At 40.2% G+C, this 17,998-nt stretch overlaps 1 protein-coding gene across 2 annotated transcripts in view; it reads left to right on the top strand.

The window, feature by feature from the left end:
• Positions 1–10,230, top strand: part of LOC108654720 (uncharacterized) — a 55,587-nt gene extending 45,357 nt beyond the window's left edge. For both annotated transcript variants that reach the window (XM_089256377.1, XM_018106235.3), the window contains exon 3: positions 6,133–10,230. In XM_089256377.1, the coding sequence (XP_089112503.1) occupies positions 7,412–9,862 (2,451 nt within the window). In that variant the 5' untranslated portion in view covers positions 6,133–7,411 and the 3' untranslated portion in view covers positions 9,863–10,230. The remainder of the gene's footprint in view (positions 1–6,132) is intronic.
• The last annotated feature ends 7,768 nt before the right edge of the window (positions 10,231–17,998 follow it).

Raw genomic sequence — 17,998 nt, forward strand, 5'->3', positions numbered from 1 at the left:
TAAGCTCGCATTCATACCCATTCACTGCACAAACTTTTGCCGGACAGTGTGAGTAGCTGGAGTAAATTCAATTGGATTTATGTTAATGATATTGGGACTTGAGCTTTTAGTTCATTCTGATTGACTATCGTTCGGCTTGATAATCGTTATTTTCTTTATCAGGCTTAAGCAAAAAACCACAGCGCAATCTTATCAACACTCGAGACACTGATGTAACCCAGCTGAGTGCCTTAATGAGCGTATATAGCTATATAGGTGTATGTATATTTGGGCATTCGTCATGCTGTCTGACACACGTCTGCCTTGTGCCTGGGAGGTGTGGCCGCCTGTCAATCTGTCAATTAGCAGCGGCTTAGACTATAAGCCATAGAAACATGTTTATTTGGCACCGGAAAGGGCAACGTGCAGAATGAATTAGCGTTCGACTGAGGAAATGCGCCGTGCACAGACCTTGCGTGGCCCATAACCAATTATGAATTGGCTTATCACATGATATGCGCAGTTCCGAATGCAGTTTTGCAATGGAGTACTCGTGTTATAATCCTCTAATGCCTTAAGCTAAGACGGTCAGCAATTCTCGATGCAATTACAGTCTCAGCTGAGCCATTTATAAATCTTTAGAAGGATTAATGGTATATATAAGCAGTTCTCGATTATTGACGCAGTCTAGAATAAAATACGTAGTAAATTGACGGCATGAAATAATTGCGCTAGCTGAGCAGCGAGTCTTGAAAATGTTTGGATTGATTTTAATTGTTTGTTGTTTTATTTTATTTTATTTATTTATTTTTTGTATTTTAATAAATTCTGTAGATTTTATTTTTATATATATTATTTCGTTTTATTTAATTTTATTTTAATTTTTATTTATTTATTTAAATTAAATTTTATAAATTTTTTCTTTAGTGATTTGTTGTTGTTGGTAAACACATTACATAAAAAACCAGAAAAAAAATTTATATAAATTTTATTTAATCAATAAATATGCATTCGTTGATTCTATCATGCGCCTAAAATTTCATCAACTTTACACACACGACAATCGAATTTCAATCACAGCAAATGCAAATCACGTGTACAAATGTAATTCCATAGAATACTTAAAAGAATCAACAACATTTTCGGTGATTAAAGGCCAACTCCAAGAGCTTAAACGTGGCTCAACGCAGCGCTGATCGTATCACAATCGACGGCCAGGTGATTCCCAGGCCAGAAAGTCAAATCATCGTGAGCGTTGCCATAATTGCGGCAAGCTCAAGGACACGGCACGTAACACGACTGACTGTAGTCAGGTCTTTTGGGCATATAGTATGTGAACATATATGTGCAAGAGTAAATTAATGGCCGTTGTCTGCCCATTTTTAGGCTGTGGTAGGGCAGCACGGCCATTGTGTGGCACAATATTGAGAGGTAAAAGCAGCGAACAAAAAAGAAAAAACGATATAAGGAATTTCACGCCCATTTTCGGGGCATATTATTGTCAGCCACAAATATGGGTTAAATATCATTTATATCAAATTTATTTATGGGCTCATGAGTCTTAAGTGCCTCAATTTGTACGATAGCGGGACAGGCGATCGATACGACGCTGTCAGCCAGTCCAAAAGTGAGTGCAAAACTTTATATTTAAATATCAGGCTGCACTCCACTTATGAACGTCAAAAGTGACGTCACGTTTTTACACGCTGAGCGAGAGAGAGAGAGAGAGAAAGAGCGCGAGAGAGAGTGAGCGGAAAATATATGTATGTATATGCGTATATGCATTTATATATATGCTTAAAAAAGAGCAAAAAAATCAAAACCGGCTTTAGACGTTGACAGTTGAATTTTGTTGCTGTTGTTGTTGTTGTTGGTGTTGCAGATGTTTGCCTTGCGTGAGCCATAGTTTTTGTATTCTTTGTGCTGGGATTCACAGGCTGAGCCGTTGTTCGCAACAGGTTCATATTGGCCCCGTCCATCTAGAGCGGCTCGTTAAGCGTATCACGTGCTGAGCAAAGCCCAACCAAAATAAAGCCGAGCCTCTTTAACCAAATTTCGATTGCTCATGCAGACGCAGATGGCGACTTTGTTTTCTTTCAGTTTTTTTCTCGCTATAATTTGTGGCTGAAGCTTTGTGAACCCCGCGTATGCGGCGTATGCGCAATCTAAGACTGGGCGCACTGGTGGGGTGGGGTGGGGTGAGGTTCCCCACCTGATTGGCTTACTCACGCTACATGTTTATACCCTGAACCCATTGAAAATGGGAAATCAGGGTATAATGGTTTTGTTAAAATGTATGTAACAGGCAGAAGGAGGCGTGGCAGACCCCACAAAGTATATATATTCTTGATCAGGGCGACGAGCTGAGTCGATTTAGCCCTGTCCGTCTGTCTGTCCGTCCGTCCGTCCGTCCGTCCGTCCGTCCGTCCGTCCGTCCGTCCGTCCGTCCGTCTGTCCGTATGTTTGAACGCGTCGATTTCAGAAGATACAAGAGCTAGAGACTTCAACTTTTTTTTAAAATGTCCGTATATATCACGCGGATATCGAGTTTATCACTAAAAAACGATAACTCATTCCGATACTTTTTTATCGATAAAAAACCTTATCGAAGATCAGTTTAAAAATTATATCTCCTACATCTTTCAAGCTACAGTGTCCAAATTTAAAATGTATATTAAGACGCATGTCATACAATTTCGGTTTTAGTTAAAATTTACCCCCCACCCCCAAATCCACCCCCTCACCCTAATCTTTGTAAAATTCGTATATCAAATACTAGAGACTTGTGCTTCGGTATACACATACATTTAAACAATATGAATACGTTCTGAAAGTTTCATTACGATCGTACGTCTAGAAATTAAATTATTCAACAAATAAGTTCTGATAATATTGCCATACTGCAGCGCAACCCAAGCGCAATCGCCTGTATATGTGAGTGTGTGTGTGTGCGTGTATTTGTTTGCATGAGTGCGTGTGTGGGTGCTAATTATTATTGAAATATCAGTTGCTTGTAGGGTTCAGGGGATCTCGTAGTCGAGCAGTCTCGACTAGAGCTTTCTTACTTGTTTTATCTTAATGCTTTTTCTTGCCAAGTCATGCAAATGAGCGCATTCTCAGCGACTTGTTTACACGCTCCGAGTGTTAGAGCAGCCATCGAAAGGCGGCACAGCTGTTTCTGCAGAAATACAATCTATATATGTATATACATTCTATATACGCTATGTATGTATGTATGTATGGATAATAAAGAAATAAATGCACTACACTTCAGTTCAGTCGACAGAATGTTACAAAAGCGCAGTCTGGCTTTTGTTCACTTGATCTTTCGTCGCATTCTAAATGCAAATTATGCAGTTAGATTCGTGTTTTGGCAGGTTAGACTTAGTCACATTTTAATTATGTAAATCAGGCGTTAGTTGACCTAAGGCCCAAACACCCTCAAGCTGTTAAAAATCAAAGCTGATGCCATTCAGCACTCTTAATCTCTACAATATTTGATCAAGTGCAAATTGTCTTTGTTCCGTTGCATTATCTGTCAATAAAAATATTGTAGTGCCACATCAGCTTAGACGCACTGATAAGCACTAGGAAACAAGCAAGAACACAAGTGGAAAATTACAGCGAACAGTCTACAATTGTTAGATACTCTATATTCAAAATACGACTCTCCGAATAAGTAATCAGGAATAGATTTATGTCTCTTTAGGTAAGCAATGGAATTGATTAGTCAAAGAGCCCAATTTTAATAGTAAGCATCTTAGCCAAGCATATAATCTACATACTTGACTTTGGTTTATCTTCTTCCATTTTTCTTCAAGAGATTTGATGATTCTATGAGTATACCTCACTTCGGCATTCGGCAAAAAGGGTATAATAAAAACAATTTTGATTTCAGGCAAAGCCCGCAGCAGATAGAGCGTTATGTGTTTATTAATACATATGAGTACGTACGTCCGTCTTTGCCTTGATTTACTTTTCGCGTCAATATTTGCCTTCCATAAACAGCTGAGCTGCCGCCTGAAAAGTTTACAAAACGAGCGTTAAATTCACACCCCTAAATTGGCGCTTAGTTGAGCTAGCCTAAGTGCTTCATAATATTCATATGTGTATATATATTTGCACGTATATATAGATAACATTGAGCTGGCCTTTTCTCGCCCTCTGTTGACACAGCATTCTGAGACGAGTTTCGATTCGTGTGCCTAATCGATTGGGGCGTGTCTTCAGAGCGATAATGGCGCTTGGAGATAAGCTTCAAAAAGTATATTTTGGGCGAATATGCTCTATTGCTTGGTGTAGGGTATTTGGTGCAGGCATTACTGAATTCACGTTTCATTAGGTTAATTTGAAGTGAAGAGAGGTAAATCAGAGAGCTTAAATATCCGCCGATTGGGCTATTCGATATACCCATGCCGGCAATAGACTTGCTAATGATATCTTTCGGTCTCTCAATGCCGATATATAACTCAAAACTTATTATCTTTAAATATTTTGTGGCCCTCTTTAAAAACTTTATCTATCTATTTTCATCAGTCTATATCAGGCAGATGTGTGAAGAGACATAGAGCGCTTGAATTGGAGAGAGAGAGCGCAAAGAAGACAGAAAGTGAAAAAGACGAAAGGCAGAGATTGGAATAGAGTCTTAAGGCGCGAGAGTAAGAGTGTGAATGAGAGAGAGAGAGAGGGAGAGAGAGTCAGATAGTATGCTCTACATTTAAGGCTAGACAGAAAGAGAACAAAGTGCAAGTTATTAATGACATTTAGACTTTTTTTTGTTATTTCACGAAATCTTTTGTTCACGACCTACTTCCGCGAGCCCAATAGCTCAATAAATACTTTTAGCAAAACTGCTCTTTACAAATATTGTTTGTTGGCGAAATGAAGAGTGTGCTGTGCTTCCATTGCAGACTTGCAACTTCGGGCAACACGAGCGAGTCTCTTTGCTCAACGCACTCTGCCTGGGGCTTAAGTAGGGCATGTAAACTGCGCTTTAGCCCGGACGTAAAACGAAATAAATTTTGTTTACATTTCACAGTCGCTGGTCGCGTGTTCAATGCTCCCATGATGCTCGACTCCGATCACATTTGCCCAGACTGCCGCATATACATATACATATACATATGCATATATGTATGTATATTGGGATATATAATCGTTTAGTATGGAAACTGGTCGAACGATAGAACGCAGCTCGGATGAGCTCATACGCCCTGCGTGTCGCCGACTTGTTGCTGTGGGTTCAAAGTTGTGTCGTTCGAGTGGACATGTCGAAATCAGCTGATAGTCATAAGTTGCTTTGCTGAGCAGCTGATGCGTAGTACCAAAGACATGCAAGCCCAACCCGGCCAACAAATGTGAAGTCACTTAACTGGGCTATTTTTTTTTTTTTTTTCGCAACATGCAGTTTTTGAGTGCTGCTTAGCTAGAGTCATGTGAGCATTACAGTGCTAGAATAATATCTACGACTAACTGGTAATACCCAAGAGGAATATTTGTGTATAAATATATACAAAATATGTTAAATATATACATAAATAATTTTGTTTAATATTCTCTTGTTTGGTTTCTCAATATTCCTCTGTATTTTGTAAAATCTTCGAATATATGAAAATAATAATAATAATAGAAGATTAATATATCAAATAGTTTTGCAATATTTTGTTCTTCCAATATTCATTGTCTCTGTGAATTCATGTGGTGCGGAAATTCTTTTACCTACAGCTAGATCTTATTGCTTATCAATAACTGGTCATTGTTTGTAATTAGCCGATAAGGAATGTTTACTCACTCGATGTGGCATAGGGCCAACGCGTGCCTCTGCTCTGGAAAGGCTCATGCAAATATTATAGATTGACTCCCTAACTGAGTCACAGGCATACGATTGATTATTAGTCCACATATGTATATAAACATATAAGCATGCATATATGACTTATTTCTGTATGTATGTATGTATGTATGTGCTGTGTCATGGTCCGAAGCCAGTTGATATTTATTTTTAATTTCACAATCAAAACAGAAAACGTAAATTGTTAATTTATTTATTGTATTTATTTTTTTTTAATATTTTATTATTTGTATTCATATGAAAATAGCGCAAGGGAGTCTCTTATCTCCGAATTTCACATACCATCTCTTTCTCTCTTCCAGCTGCTGTGCTGAGAATTTCATCAGCTGTTCCGCATCGCCAGCAGCAACAATGCTACGACTGTTGACTTGCGCCTAATAAAAATGCAATTGTTATGGTTCGGAAAATAGAGCGTGGCCCGCTGCATTGGATGTTGAACAGAACCCAAATCAAAATGAGCTTTGGAAAATGTGCCAGCGCCGGCAGCAGCAACAACAACAACAGCAACAACAACAATAGCCGATTATGATGTAATGAGAGCGAAGCAAAAGTGAAGCAGCGCTCGCCAATTGTAATTGCAAAAAGATTATACAATTTGTGAGTTTGCAACGAACTAGGACAACAGCAACAGCAGTAGCCGCAGACAGACTCTAAGAGCTGATAAATACCGGCTGGCAACAGCAACAATGCAGTCTGCAGCTGCAGCAACAACACCAACAGCAACAGCAGCAGCAACAGAGAAGGCAGCATAAATTCAAAGTCGCTGCGGTATTAATTGAGCGGCAGCGTGGGAACTACAAATCACAGCAGCAACAGCGGCAGCGGTAGCAGCAGCAATCAGCGAGAACAACAACAACAACAACAATAACACGGAGAGCAGCTACAACAAATTGCCGCTCAGCACGCTCACTGCTCTCACAGCGCTCCGAGCACAGCAGCAACTGTTGCTGGCGCTCAGCTGAGAGCGCTCGCTGCCCATATATATTTTGAGGCGTTGCGGTCGACGCACACGACAGTTGTGCTTGAAACGCTTCGTAGTGAAGATCGTGCTCGATCAACGCGCGGAAAAAGAAACGAAATCAGAAACATATACAAATTCATCGAGAAATTACAATTTGTTTAAACCAAAAAGCAAAGCAACAGGAATACAAAATCAATGTAAACGCAAGAGATCCAAAGAAATTGGATTTGCATGTGGAAAAAAAAAACGAAAAAGAAATTTTTTTTTAGAAATTTTTGTTCAATATCGACGACGAGCTTCGCGCGTAAATTAGCAAGCGTTTGCAAGAAACAAGCTACAATAAAACTAACAGCAACAACAACAACAAAAGCAACTACAAATAAATTGGAAAATAAAAAAGAAGAAGAAGAGTGCAACGTGTAAAACAAGTGAAATTTTTGTTAGTGCATGTGTCTCAAAAAGTCACAAGCAACGCACAGAAATAAAATGCAACAAGTGACTCTCAAACTGTAAAGTGATGTACGTGCAACAAATACAACAACAACAAATAGAAAAACTAAAACAAGAGACAGAAGTGTTAATAATCGACGAGCAACAACAATTGTTGGTAGCGTAAAGAAATGGCCATTGATTTCCTCATCTTGGCCCTGCTGCTCATCTCGTTCATCATCAATCTGCTGGCGCTGTGCGCATTCTGGATAACGCCGGGACTGCGCACCACAGCGAATCGCTTCACCATCAATCTGCTGATCATCAATCTGATTGGCTGCTGCATTCTGGCACCGACTCTGTTCCTCAGCGGCATTAAGAGCTTCTCCGGGCAGGAGCAACAGCTGGTTGGCCGCAATGCGGCCGGCGACAGCATTGAGTTCTACTCGAAGCCGGGCAACCATCAGCTAACCATTCGCCGTCATGGCCAACTCGTGGAGCAGGACGGCATTGTGGTGCGCCGCAACATCACCACCACCAACAGCAGCAGCGGCGGCGGCAGCAATGACAGCTCCGGCGATACCATAGAGATGATCTACAAGTGCAATGCCACGTATTGCCGCGAGCTGACCATCGATGAGCGTGGAGATGGCGGCATTGTCATCACGGAGACGGAAACTCAGGAGGATAATCTGAGTGTGCCGGTGCACAGTAGCTTCTCGCTGCCAGCGGTGCAGCTGCGTTGCTGGTCCATCGATATGACTGCCGCACTGGGCGCCCTGGCGGTGCTGCTGGTGGTGGGCGACACGTGGTGCGCGGTGACCGACCCGCTGCGCTATCACAGTCGCATCTCGGGCGTCAAGACATGGGTGTTCATCACGCTCACCTGGGCGGTGGGCATACTGTTCGGTGCGCTGTCCGCGTTTCGTGTGCTCGACTTCGAGGCGGACACGCTGCTCAGCAGGCAGCGGCGCCTGGCCGCCACCTACTTCAACATCAGCAGCACGAACAGCATCTTCGACGTGATCTATGCGTGCGTGTACTTCATCGTCATCATCCTGCTGCCCTTCGGCTTTGTCTGCGGCATGTACTGGCGCATCTTCAGCGAGGCGCGCGGCAATGGGCTGCGCATGAGGCAGAACGGCTCCTCGCCGCTGCTGCAGAGCGCCCTCAATCTGACCAACCATGCCCAGGCCGCGCCCGCCGCGAACTACACGAACAGCCTGTGTGTGCACAGACATTCCATATCCTCGGCCAGCTCACACGGCGGCGTCACCGGTGGCCTCCAGATGCAGATCGATCATCGGGCGCCGCGCAGCTCGCCGAGCTGTCTGCGCCGGGACTCGGCCGCCAAGGTGCTGCTGCCCACGATCTCGGACGATGGCTCCGACGTGGATGTGGAGAGCAACCATGGCGGCATGCCGCTGATGAGCGTGCCCGAGCAGTCGCTGGCCGATCGCAACCAGAACATCTTGCTGACACTGCAAACAGCCAGCGGGGAGATCAAGCGCAACTACTCGGCCAGGCAGCTGCCCCTGCTGGGCACGTCGTCGCAGGATCTGCGCGAGCTGCAGCGCGTGCAGGGCATCCGGCAGGTGCACAGCTCGCCCAATCTGCACAAGTACACGGAGTTGCCGCAGGATTTGCTGGGCGAGGAGTGCAGTTCGCCCCACCTGCTGCACGCCCATCGCCAGCAGGAGCAGCCGCAGCTACAGCAACACCTGCAGCAGCAGCAGCAGCAGCCATTGCCGCCTCAGCAGCATCAGCAGCAGCACACCCACTTCAGCACTGCACGCCAGCAGGCGGCAGGAGGAGGACATGCGCTGCAAATTCCCGCCATTCACGCCTCCCCGAAGGCTCTCAGCTACATGAGCTCGCTGCGCCATCGGCTGAGCAATGCCAGCTCCCTGTTCAAGTATCGGGAGGAGTCGCGCGCCGCACGCATCAGCATCCTGGTCGTGGTCATGTTCGTGGTCTCCTACCTGCCCTATGGCCTGCTCGTGCTGCTGCAGTCGCGCCTGTCCGCCGCGAACTTCACCGGCTCCACTCAGCTGGCCATCTTCATGATCCTGCTGGCCAATCTCAGCTCGCCCTTCATCTTCGCCTACCGCAACAAGCGCGTGCGGCGCGGCGTCAAGCGCCTCTTCGGCCTGGACTCGGCCAGCGCACTCCAGCGCCATCCCAGCAGCAGCATGAAGACCAACGGCAACAGCGCAACGGCCGCCAGTGCACCTCAGCTGCAGCGCAACAGCAGCAAATTGTCGCAGTACAGCAGCAACAGCTGCCGGTATCTGACGCCGCAGAGCTCGCTGGCCAGCCAGTGCCAGACGGCGACGCCAGTGCACACGACGCTGACGCTTCGGCCGAACAGCAGCTGCAGCACCATCATCAACTTCGGCGGCCACAACAACAACAAGGGCTCCGCGGACTCGGATGAGGTGCCCTCGCTGGAGGCAACGCCGCCGCCGGCCCCGCGCCAGGCCCGGCCCAAGCTGCAGCGCGGCATCACGATCGTGGAGCACATCCATATAGCCAGCTCGCCGACCAAGTTCCAGTCGCGGCGCAATCTGCTCGACATGTTCTTTCGGGGATCCAGGAAGCTGCAGTCGGACTGCGCGCAGTCGATGCCCACGGAGGTCTAGACAAACTAGCTCTAAGTAACTACTAAACTAGTAAACATTGATTTGCTTGCTGAAGAATTCGCAGAACAGTATTCGTAACTCATAAGTTTAGCAACACTAAGCCAAAAACAACAACAAAAACAACACAAAGAAACACAAATATTAATATTATGCTCTGCTAGAAGCTTCTCATGCCAAAAACAAAACAAAAAATGATATATACTAAAAAATTTCACACAATTATTAAATATGCATATGCTTGTAAAACTGTGAAAAGCAAAGGCAGACAGCTATAAGTACCTTGTAAAACATTTATCCAGCTAGATAACAACTTAAAATACAAAGATAGCAACAACTGTGTACAAGTCTCAGCAAAAAAGAAACAAGAATGCAAAATTTTAAAACAGTCTTTAACAAATTAAGTAAATAGCTTAGATGTTATATCAAAACGGGAATCAAGCAGCCAATTTCGAGTACCTAACAAAAGAACAGCTAAACATATGAATATAGTATATATATATATACACTTGAAGAAAAAACACAGCTACACTTTTTAAGTCAATTGCTAAAGACTCTCACATGAACCACAAGAAACGACACTTATTTATTTATTATTATTTAATTTGGTAAATATTTATTAATTAAACACAACAAGCTTTAACAAAAAAAAAGAAAAAAAAAACAAAACAAAAAAAAAAAACATAAATAAAAATATTACAAAAACAAAAGAAAAACACAAAACATTCTGTCTAAAACCCAACGCTAAGCATTCAATTCATAAGCTAAGTAAATGTGCATAGCATATATATATATATATATATATATATATATATTATATAATTAAATATTTATATATATATATATTATATTGTATTAATCTACTATAGATTTATATGTATACTATAGAGCCTGGCACTTAGTGCTTTTTATATATATATACATATTTGATTTCTAGATATTGCAAGCGGCAGTTTTCATATTGAAAACTCGTTTCTGTTCTCTGCAATGTCTTCTTCTTTCTATGTTCGCTGTCAGACCTACATTTTTGTATTTAATTCATAAATTGTTTTTGATTATTGTCCATTAAAGTCAATTTGCTTTTTAGTACTTCAGTCATTGCGTGCAGCTAAATACCTCATTAGTTTTAATTTCAAAAAAGAGTTATAAAAATAAAATGTATATGTATATAATGTATTTGCCGCCTCAGATCGAAAGCTTTATATTGTCTAAGTTCAATTCAGTAATATAATTTCACTTTTTGTCGCCATTTGACTTGCTTACGACTAGCAAAGCCTTTTGTAACTTAAAGATACAAAATACACACACACACACACATACATACGCACATACACACACAAAGAATACAAAACCTCGAATTTATATTTCTAAAAATTTACATGAAACAAAAATAAAGATATATTTATATGTATTATTATATAAAATTATATATCTATGTCTTGTGTATGTTCTGTGTGTGTAGACATGAAAAAAAAAAAAAAATGAAACAGTTCCCAGACATTTAAAAAACAATTAATGTGATGCAAGGTAGAGTACCGAAGAGAGAAAGAGAGAGAGAGAGAGAGTCGATGAGGATGGCGAAAGAAATGTAAGGAAATGCATTCAAAAACTAACTAAACATGTATTAATAGTTTATAAATATGTATACAAATAGTGCTATTTTTTCAAATGTCAAAACCTATTTACTATTCATGCAAACCAAACACAAATTCGATGTGACAAATTATCTTATAAAGTTGAAAGGCAACCGAAACAAAATGAAACCAAACTAATGTAATGTAAAAAAAAACCTAACTACAGTACAATTACAAATTGGTAGCTACAACAACAAGACATCTATTTTATCAAGTATATTCTCGTTATGCTGCAAATTTCAAAGATGAAAAAAAAAAAAAGAAAAGTAATATAAAATATGCTATTCCAAGAGAACAACAACTATTTAAATAAAAGAATATGTGTCTTAAAAATTAATTAATTATTATGTCTTTTTATTGGCTGGACTTTAATTCGCTTTTTTTTATTAATTTCAATTATTTTTTCTTGCAGCCAAACTTGTTTTATCTGCGACTGCCCACGCAGTTCATGCACGATAGCTGATATGTATGACATAATAGAGGGTGTACTCAGAAGTTTGCAAGAAATGCTTTTGAAATAGATCTATTTATAAAAATGATTTTCAACAAGAATTTCAGGTAGAGAGATATACTATAAAGGGCTGATGGGCAAAGCGTGTGTGAACTCTGTTGAATATATTCAGGTAGAGACTGAGAATCTAGATATGAATCGAAATAGCAAATGAATCTGGCTGCTGAGAGAATACAATTTGAAAATTATTAAATTATTATTATTATTATTTTCATAAACATCTACAGCTTTAATAAAAATTACATGAAATACATTTAACAACGTATCGATCCAACCTCTGCGATTCGCATACACCACAAGAGCTCTAGAACACGAACAGGCACTTGACGACAACTGTGGACTTTAGGGAGCCGCAGCTCAACAATTCAATTGCGAATGCTGTGAATGCTTTTTCATATATACGTGACCATATTAATTGATACATTCAGCGGGAGCTACAAAAAGGAGAAAAAAATGTATTAGAGTTGGCGACTCGCTTCAAGTAAAATGGAAATGAGAAATGAATAAAAAAATAAAAAGAAAAAACTAATATTCATTCAGAACTTTGATTGTCACTAATGGTGGTGGTGGTCAGCAGCTGCTGTAAATGGGGCGTTGAGTGGTGCCGAGTGGTGACAAGTGCCGCACCACACAATAAATAATTCACAAAGCCAACGGGTTTGCCCATTTCAAGTTCAGCTCGCACTCGGCTCATTCATATTTGGTGGCACACGTGGGGGGCGTTTGGGCGTTCTGAAATGTTTGGCAATGCGGTTTGGCGATTAATTTCAAGTTGGTTTAGCACTGGCCAGCACCACTTGTACCGTACAAGATAATGCTATGGGGCGTGACTAATCAGCAGGCATGCTAGCTTACCTGTGAGTCAGTCACCTCTTGGCGCCAAAGTTTGCTATCTTTGCGATTTGCTGCATAGGGGTGACAGCTCTGCACAAATAGAGCACACGCGCACTTATCACGCACACGCACACACCTCTAATCAACATGAGCGGCGACCCCATGACCCCCTACACTCAGCATCCGTCGCACTCAGCTCTCAGCTTCAGCGGATGCGTAGCTGTCACTCAGCAGTGCGGACACCATAACAAAAACCCAAACCCGAAAATGAAACAGCAGCAACAGCAACAACAACAACAACAACAGCAACAGCAACTGAAACCAAAACCAACTGTTTATTTATTTTATGATTCACTCGATTCAACTATGCGTGAAAAAATGCCGCTCTCTCACAATTTGATACATATATGGTATATATTATATACATATACATACATATATATATATGTATATGTATGTGTGGATAACAAACGAAAGCAATTTTTTTTTTGCTCTGGCATTTGCCAATTGTTGAGCAAAAAAAAAAAAAGGTTGCAAAACAGAATTTTGAGTTGGATATTTGAAATATACACACATATATATATATATATATATATATATATATATATATATATATATATATATATATATTTATCGAAAAAACAACGTCGATTTAATCTGCATTTTAATGAGCTCTTTGACGATGAACAGAAGAGACGTCCAATCGCTTGGCTATACAATGGCGAAAAGTCTACTAGAAAAATTGTTATCCTAACGATTGAAGCATAGCTGATAAATCAGACTCGATTATTTTTAAAAATAAATCCAAAATGAAATGAAAACATAAGAGTATAAATAAAATTAAAAAAATAATATTCAATATAATATAAAATGATATTTAATAGATATATATGAATTTGTATAATTTTATCTCTAAATAAATGCACTTTAATTTCATACAATTTTATTCAGATTTAAATAATTTCAATACTTTTTTAACTGCCAAACCTGGTTCAATTATTTAATTCTTAGTGACATAAATATAGCCACACATTTTCTGACATGCTTTTAATGAAAATAGAATATATTTATAAAGTTTTACCAAAGAGTAGCAAATAGCTGAGCTTTTTCTTGAAACAACTTGAGATGGAAAGTTTATTATATGAATAAATAATGGCACGTGCACGTGCCTGTGGTGAATGTTGTGAGTTGATGCCCAATTCGGATCTAATATATGCCTATCTATTCATCCAGAGGCTTCTCTCTGGTTGACTCATCGTGTTTTAAGCAATCGACGGGCACAGTTTTGGATATACATTATTCAAGAAGTTTATAGCCAATATTAAACCGTTAAGTGGCAAAGTTGTTCTTAATGATTGCAAATGTTCTTTTTTTTTTCTTTTTGTGCCCGACGGGAATTGCCTTAAAAGCCAACTTGCTTCCGTAATGTCAAATCAGCAATGCCAATAAAAGCCAAGCCTGATTTGAATAGCTGTATAATTTCAGAAAAAAAAATTACAAATTAATAATCATAATTTTGAGCCACACCAAGCGAACAAAAGACAGGTACATATGTAGATATACATATACTTTATATTATATGTATATGTATTTTTATATTTAGCAAAAGTCATTAGAACAAAATTTGTTTGTTGGCACAGCGACACAGATTTTTTTTTTGGTCGTACGAGCTGCCGAAAAAATAAATAAATTGAATTTAAATGCTTAAATCTGAATGAATGAGCTGAGCAATTTTTTGTATTTCTGTATTTGGGGTGTGTTTTGTTTAGTTTTGTTTTGCCGACTGTCAGGTGAGGGAATCTGCTAAAGCTTCTCGTGGGGCCGTGTGGGTGGACATGCGGCTGTCAGCTTGAGCAAATTGTCGTCGGTTAGACAAGAGGAAATCATTTTAAGCAGCGGCATGTGCACGAATCGATGGCTAAAAGTGCGTCAGAGCTGCGGCTCCAAGTTACAGCTGACAGCTAAGGATGCGACGACAGTGGCTCTCACTGTAAGTGGCTGACACCTAATACTTTGACGGACATTCGATGGCACAGCGAATGCATGGACTCGCCTGCAGATAGATGGCCCGATTGCCGCCGTTATTGGCTGTGTCAGCCTACAAGCGTTTGGGTGCTTGTGTCAATGAACCGTACGGAAGTTGTGTGTGGCGGCTGTCAAAGCGCTCAGCATAGAATCGAATGGCATAAATCACAGAAGTGGCGGCGGTGGCGTCGTCAATCTGCTAAGCATTATCATATATCTAATGCCGCCAATTTTGGTGATTTTCAATTTGCATGTGAACTTGAGTACAGCTGGTTTTTTTTCTGGCCGAGTGCGTTGACTTGGGCCGGCCGAGGAGCCTTGGGCGCACTCTTCAATTGGTTATTGCACTGGCTGATATCGGCGATGCGCCCACACCATGATCGAACTCTACACATATGCCATATACTATACACTAAACATGAGCCCAACAGCAATTGCCTTGTTTTTCCGCATTCTGGCCAGCACAAAATTCATGACAGCTGGGGCCAAAAGTGAAATTTCACTTCGGCTGCCAAAAACCCAATATGAAGTTGCAGACTTTATGTTGAACATATGTGCTTAGGCTACCGATATGGGCACTCGTATTAGTGGCAACTAGACGATATGGACTGTACGAGAAATATGCAAATATATGGGCTGGCTTATCAGCTGGGTGGCTTATCGTTGCTGCAAATCTAACAACAGCTTGATTTAATATATTTGCTTATAAACAAACGTCGACTGATGCTTGCTTTTGTTATTATGCGCTACTTCAGCTACCCTGTAGCTCGGGTTGTGGCAAGAGTGGCTTATCGCATGTGTGTGTCTGTATGTATATAAATATTACGTATACGTAGGTCAACAGAACTAACGCACTCGATTGCCGGCAAAGCAATTACATTAATTAATTGTTCTCTATATTTCCACTAGTTCACAAGTTGAACAATGTAATCTAATGAGTCGAATACATCTGATGCATATTATATATACACGTAAATTCTAGAACAAATATCTATAAGTACTACTCAAATTGATTTGAGCTAATATGGATAACTATGATATATAAAATAAGCATTTAATAGAGTACAGGGCATCTTTGCAGTCCCATTAGCTACTTTCAGAGGAACTTTTAGTTTTCTGTAGATTCCAAGAGCCACATATTTAAAGTACACGTAGCTCAAGATATTTTCGGTAAATTTTTGGAATCGTGCTTTGCAGAGATAACTGTGCCATTCTCACGCAGCTTAAAACGATATCATAATACGGATTGCAGTAGAAATGGGCTCATAAATATGCCAACAGGCTGACTGGCTGACTGCCTGCCCGACTACCCGACTGCTGACTGGCTGAAGGCCTTATCGAGAAGTTAAAGTTGACTCTCAGCTGTCATGACGTCACAGTTGAAATAGAAATGCGTGTGTGATTGTGCTGGCATCTATAGAGAGTTCCCTGACAATATTTGAACTTGTGCCGACCGAAGACAGGGGATAAGTGCGTTGTCAGCTGGCCCGGCTTGATCTGCCCCATCCTGGCCCGGCATAGCCCGGCCTGGCCCGGTCCCGGCCTCGGCTGGTCTGGGTTATGGCTCTGGCTCATGTTGTCGGCTGGTGGAATATTCCATGACACGTTTCAAATATTGTCACAGCGCAAGCAAAGTGGAAGCTCCGCCTTGGAGCTGTCATTCTGTGCCGTGGCAGGGCACGTTGAGAACTTTGTATAAGTTTTTCAAAGCAAAGGCAGCCAAAAGCTACATACATACATAGCTTATCTGGCGACTGTTGCCCCAACCGACACATAAAAATCCGCACCCCTCTCGCCCGCCAGCAGCCGCAGCCAAACGCACAGCCGTGCAAAGTCTGCCAAATTGAGCGGAACGTAAAAGTCTCAAACATGTTTTGACACTTTCCAATTAGATGCTGTTCATCCGCTCTCATTTGCATCTCATTTATTTTGAACGCTCTCCGAGCAATGCAACTAAGTACCATCCAATTTATGTGTGTGTGTGCAGACAAACTGATGAATATCTGCATAGTATATGAGCAGATATATGTATATAGGTATGTATATCTGTAAGTGAAAACTACATTTTAACTGCAGTTTCGGCAATGAAGAAATGCAATTTATTGGATTGTGTCAGGCAAATAATCTTATTGTAGTTCGCAGAATTCGTTCGTCGTCAAGAGGCGGTTCGTGCTCAAGTAGAAACAGCAAATGCTCAAGTTCCTGGGAACAGCTTAGAGCTTCGTGTTTCATTGCAGTGGGGCAGGCATCTGGCTTTGATCAATACGTTCTGGGACTAAGTATTTGTGCTTTTCCAATTGAGATTCAAATAAATAGCACTTTTAGCTGTGTAACTATTTTTAATTCAATTATTTTTAGTCCTGAGTTTAAAATAAACACCCCATATCTAACGAATTGGCAAATAAATAACCCAAAGTAACTTAATTTATTTTTACCATTTTTTTAGTGCGTAATTCGGTGGAAAAAAAAGAAGGAGAGCCACATTTAAATTTCTATACAAATTGAAAACTTGAGCAGCTGAGACAGCATATAATTATTTATTTGACTAGACAAGCGCGATGTAAATTATTCAGCAGCACGAAAAAAAGTACTATTTCTAAATCGTCTAAATACATATTTATTTGCTGTAGCCAAAAACATTTTAAGGCGATTTTGAGCATATGTGACAGGTAGAATCGTGACTCAAATATGAATCACAAATTGATTTATTTGTGGATCCTATTACATATTATTTATTAATTTTGCTTATAGGTGGAAGTCGCTTATGTATGTTTACAATTATTTTTCTTTGATTTAATGATTCATATTGTAATTAGTAAAACATTTTTATATGTAAACCAACTCTGGCGCACAAATGAAACATTTATTTTTTAATTATTCAATTAATTATAAAATAAATATCTATTTTTTAAATTTATATTATTTTATTACATTTATAAATCAATTACTAATTTTTTTTAAATATATTTTTTAATAATAATAAGTTTTTTATCATTTTTTTAATTTATATTATTTTATTATATTTATAAATCAATTATTTATTTTTTTTAAATATTTATTTAATATTAATATTTTTATTATTATTTTTTAAAATATCTACTTTTTATTAAATATATAAATCAATTATTTGTGTGT

Source organism: Drosophila navojoa, chromosome 2, assembly GCF_054131105.1.
Source record: "Drosophila navojoa isolate 15081-1374.11 chromosome 2, UAZ_NAV_1.0, whole genome shotgun sequence".
Classification (NCBI taxonomy): domain Eukaryota; kingdom Metazoa; phylum Arthropoda; class Insecta; order Diptera; family Drosophilidae; genus Drosophila; species Drosophila navojoa.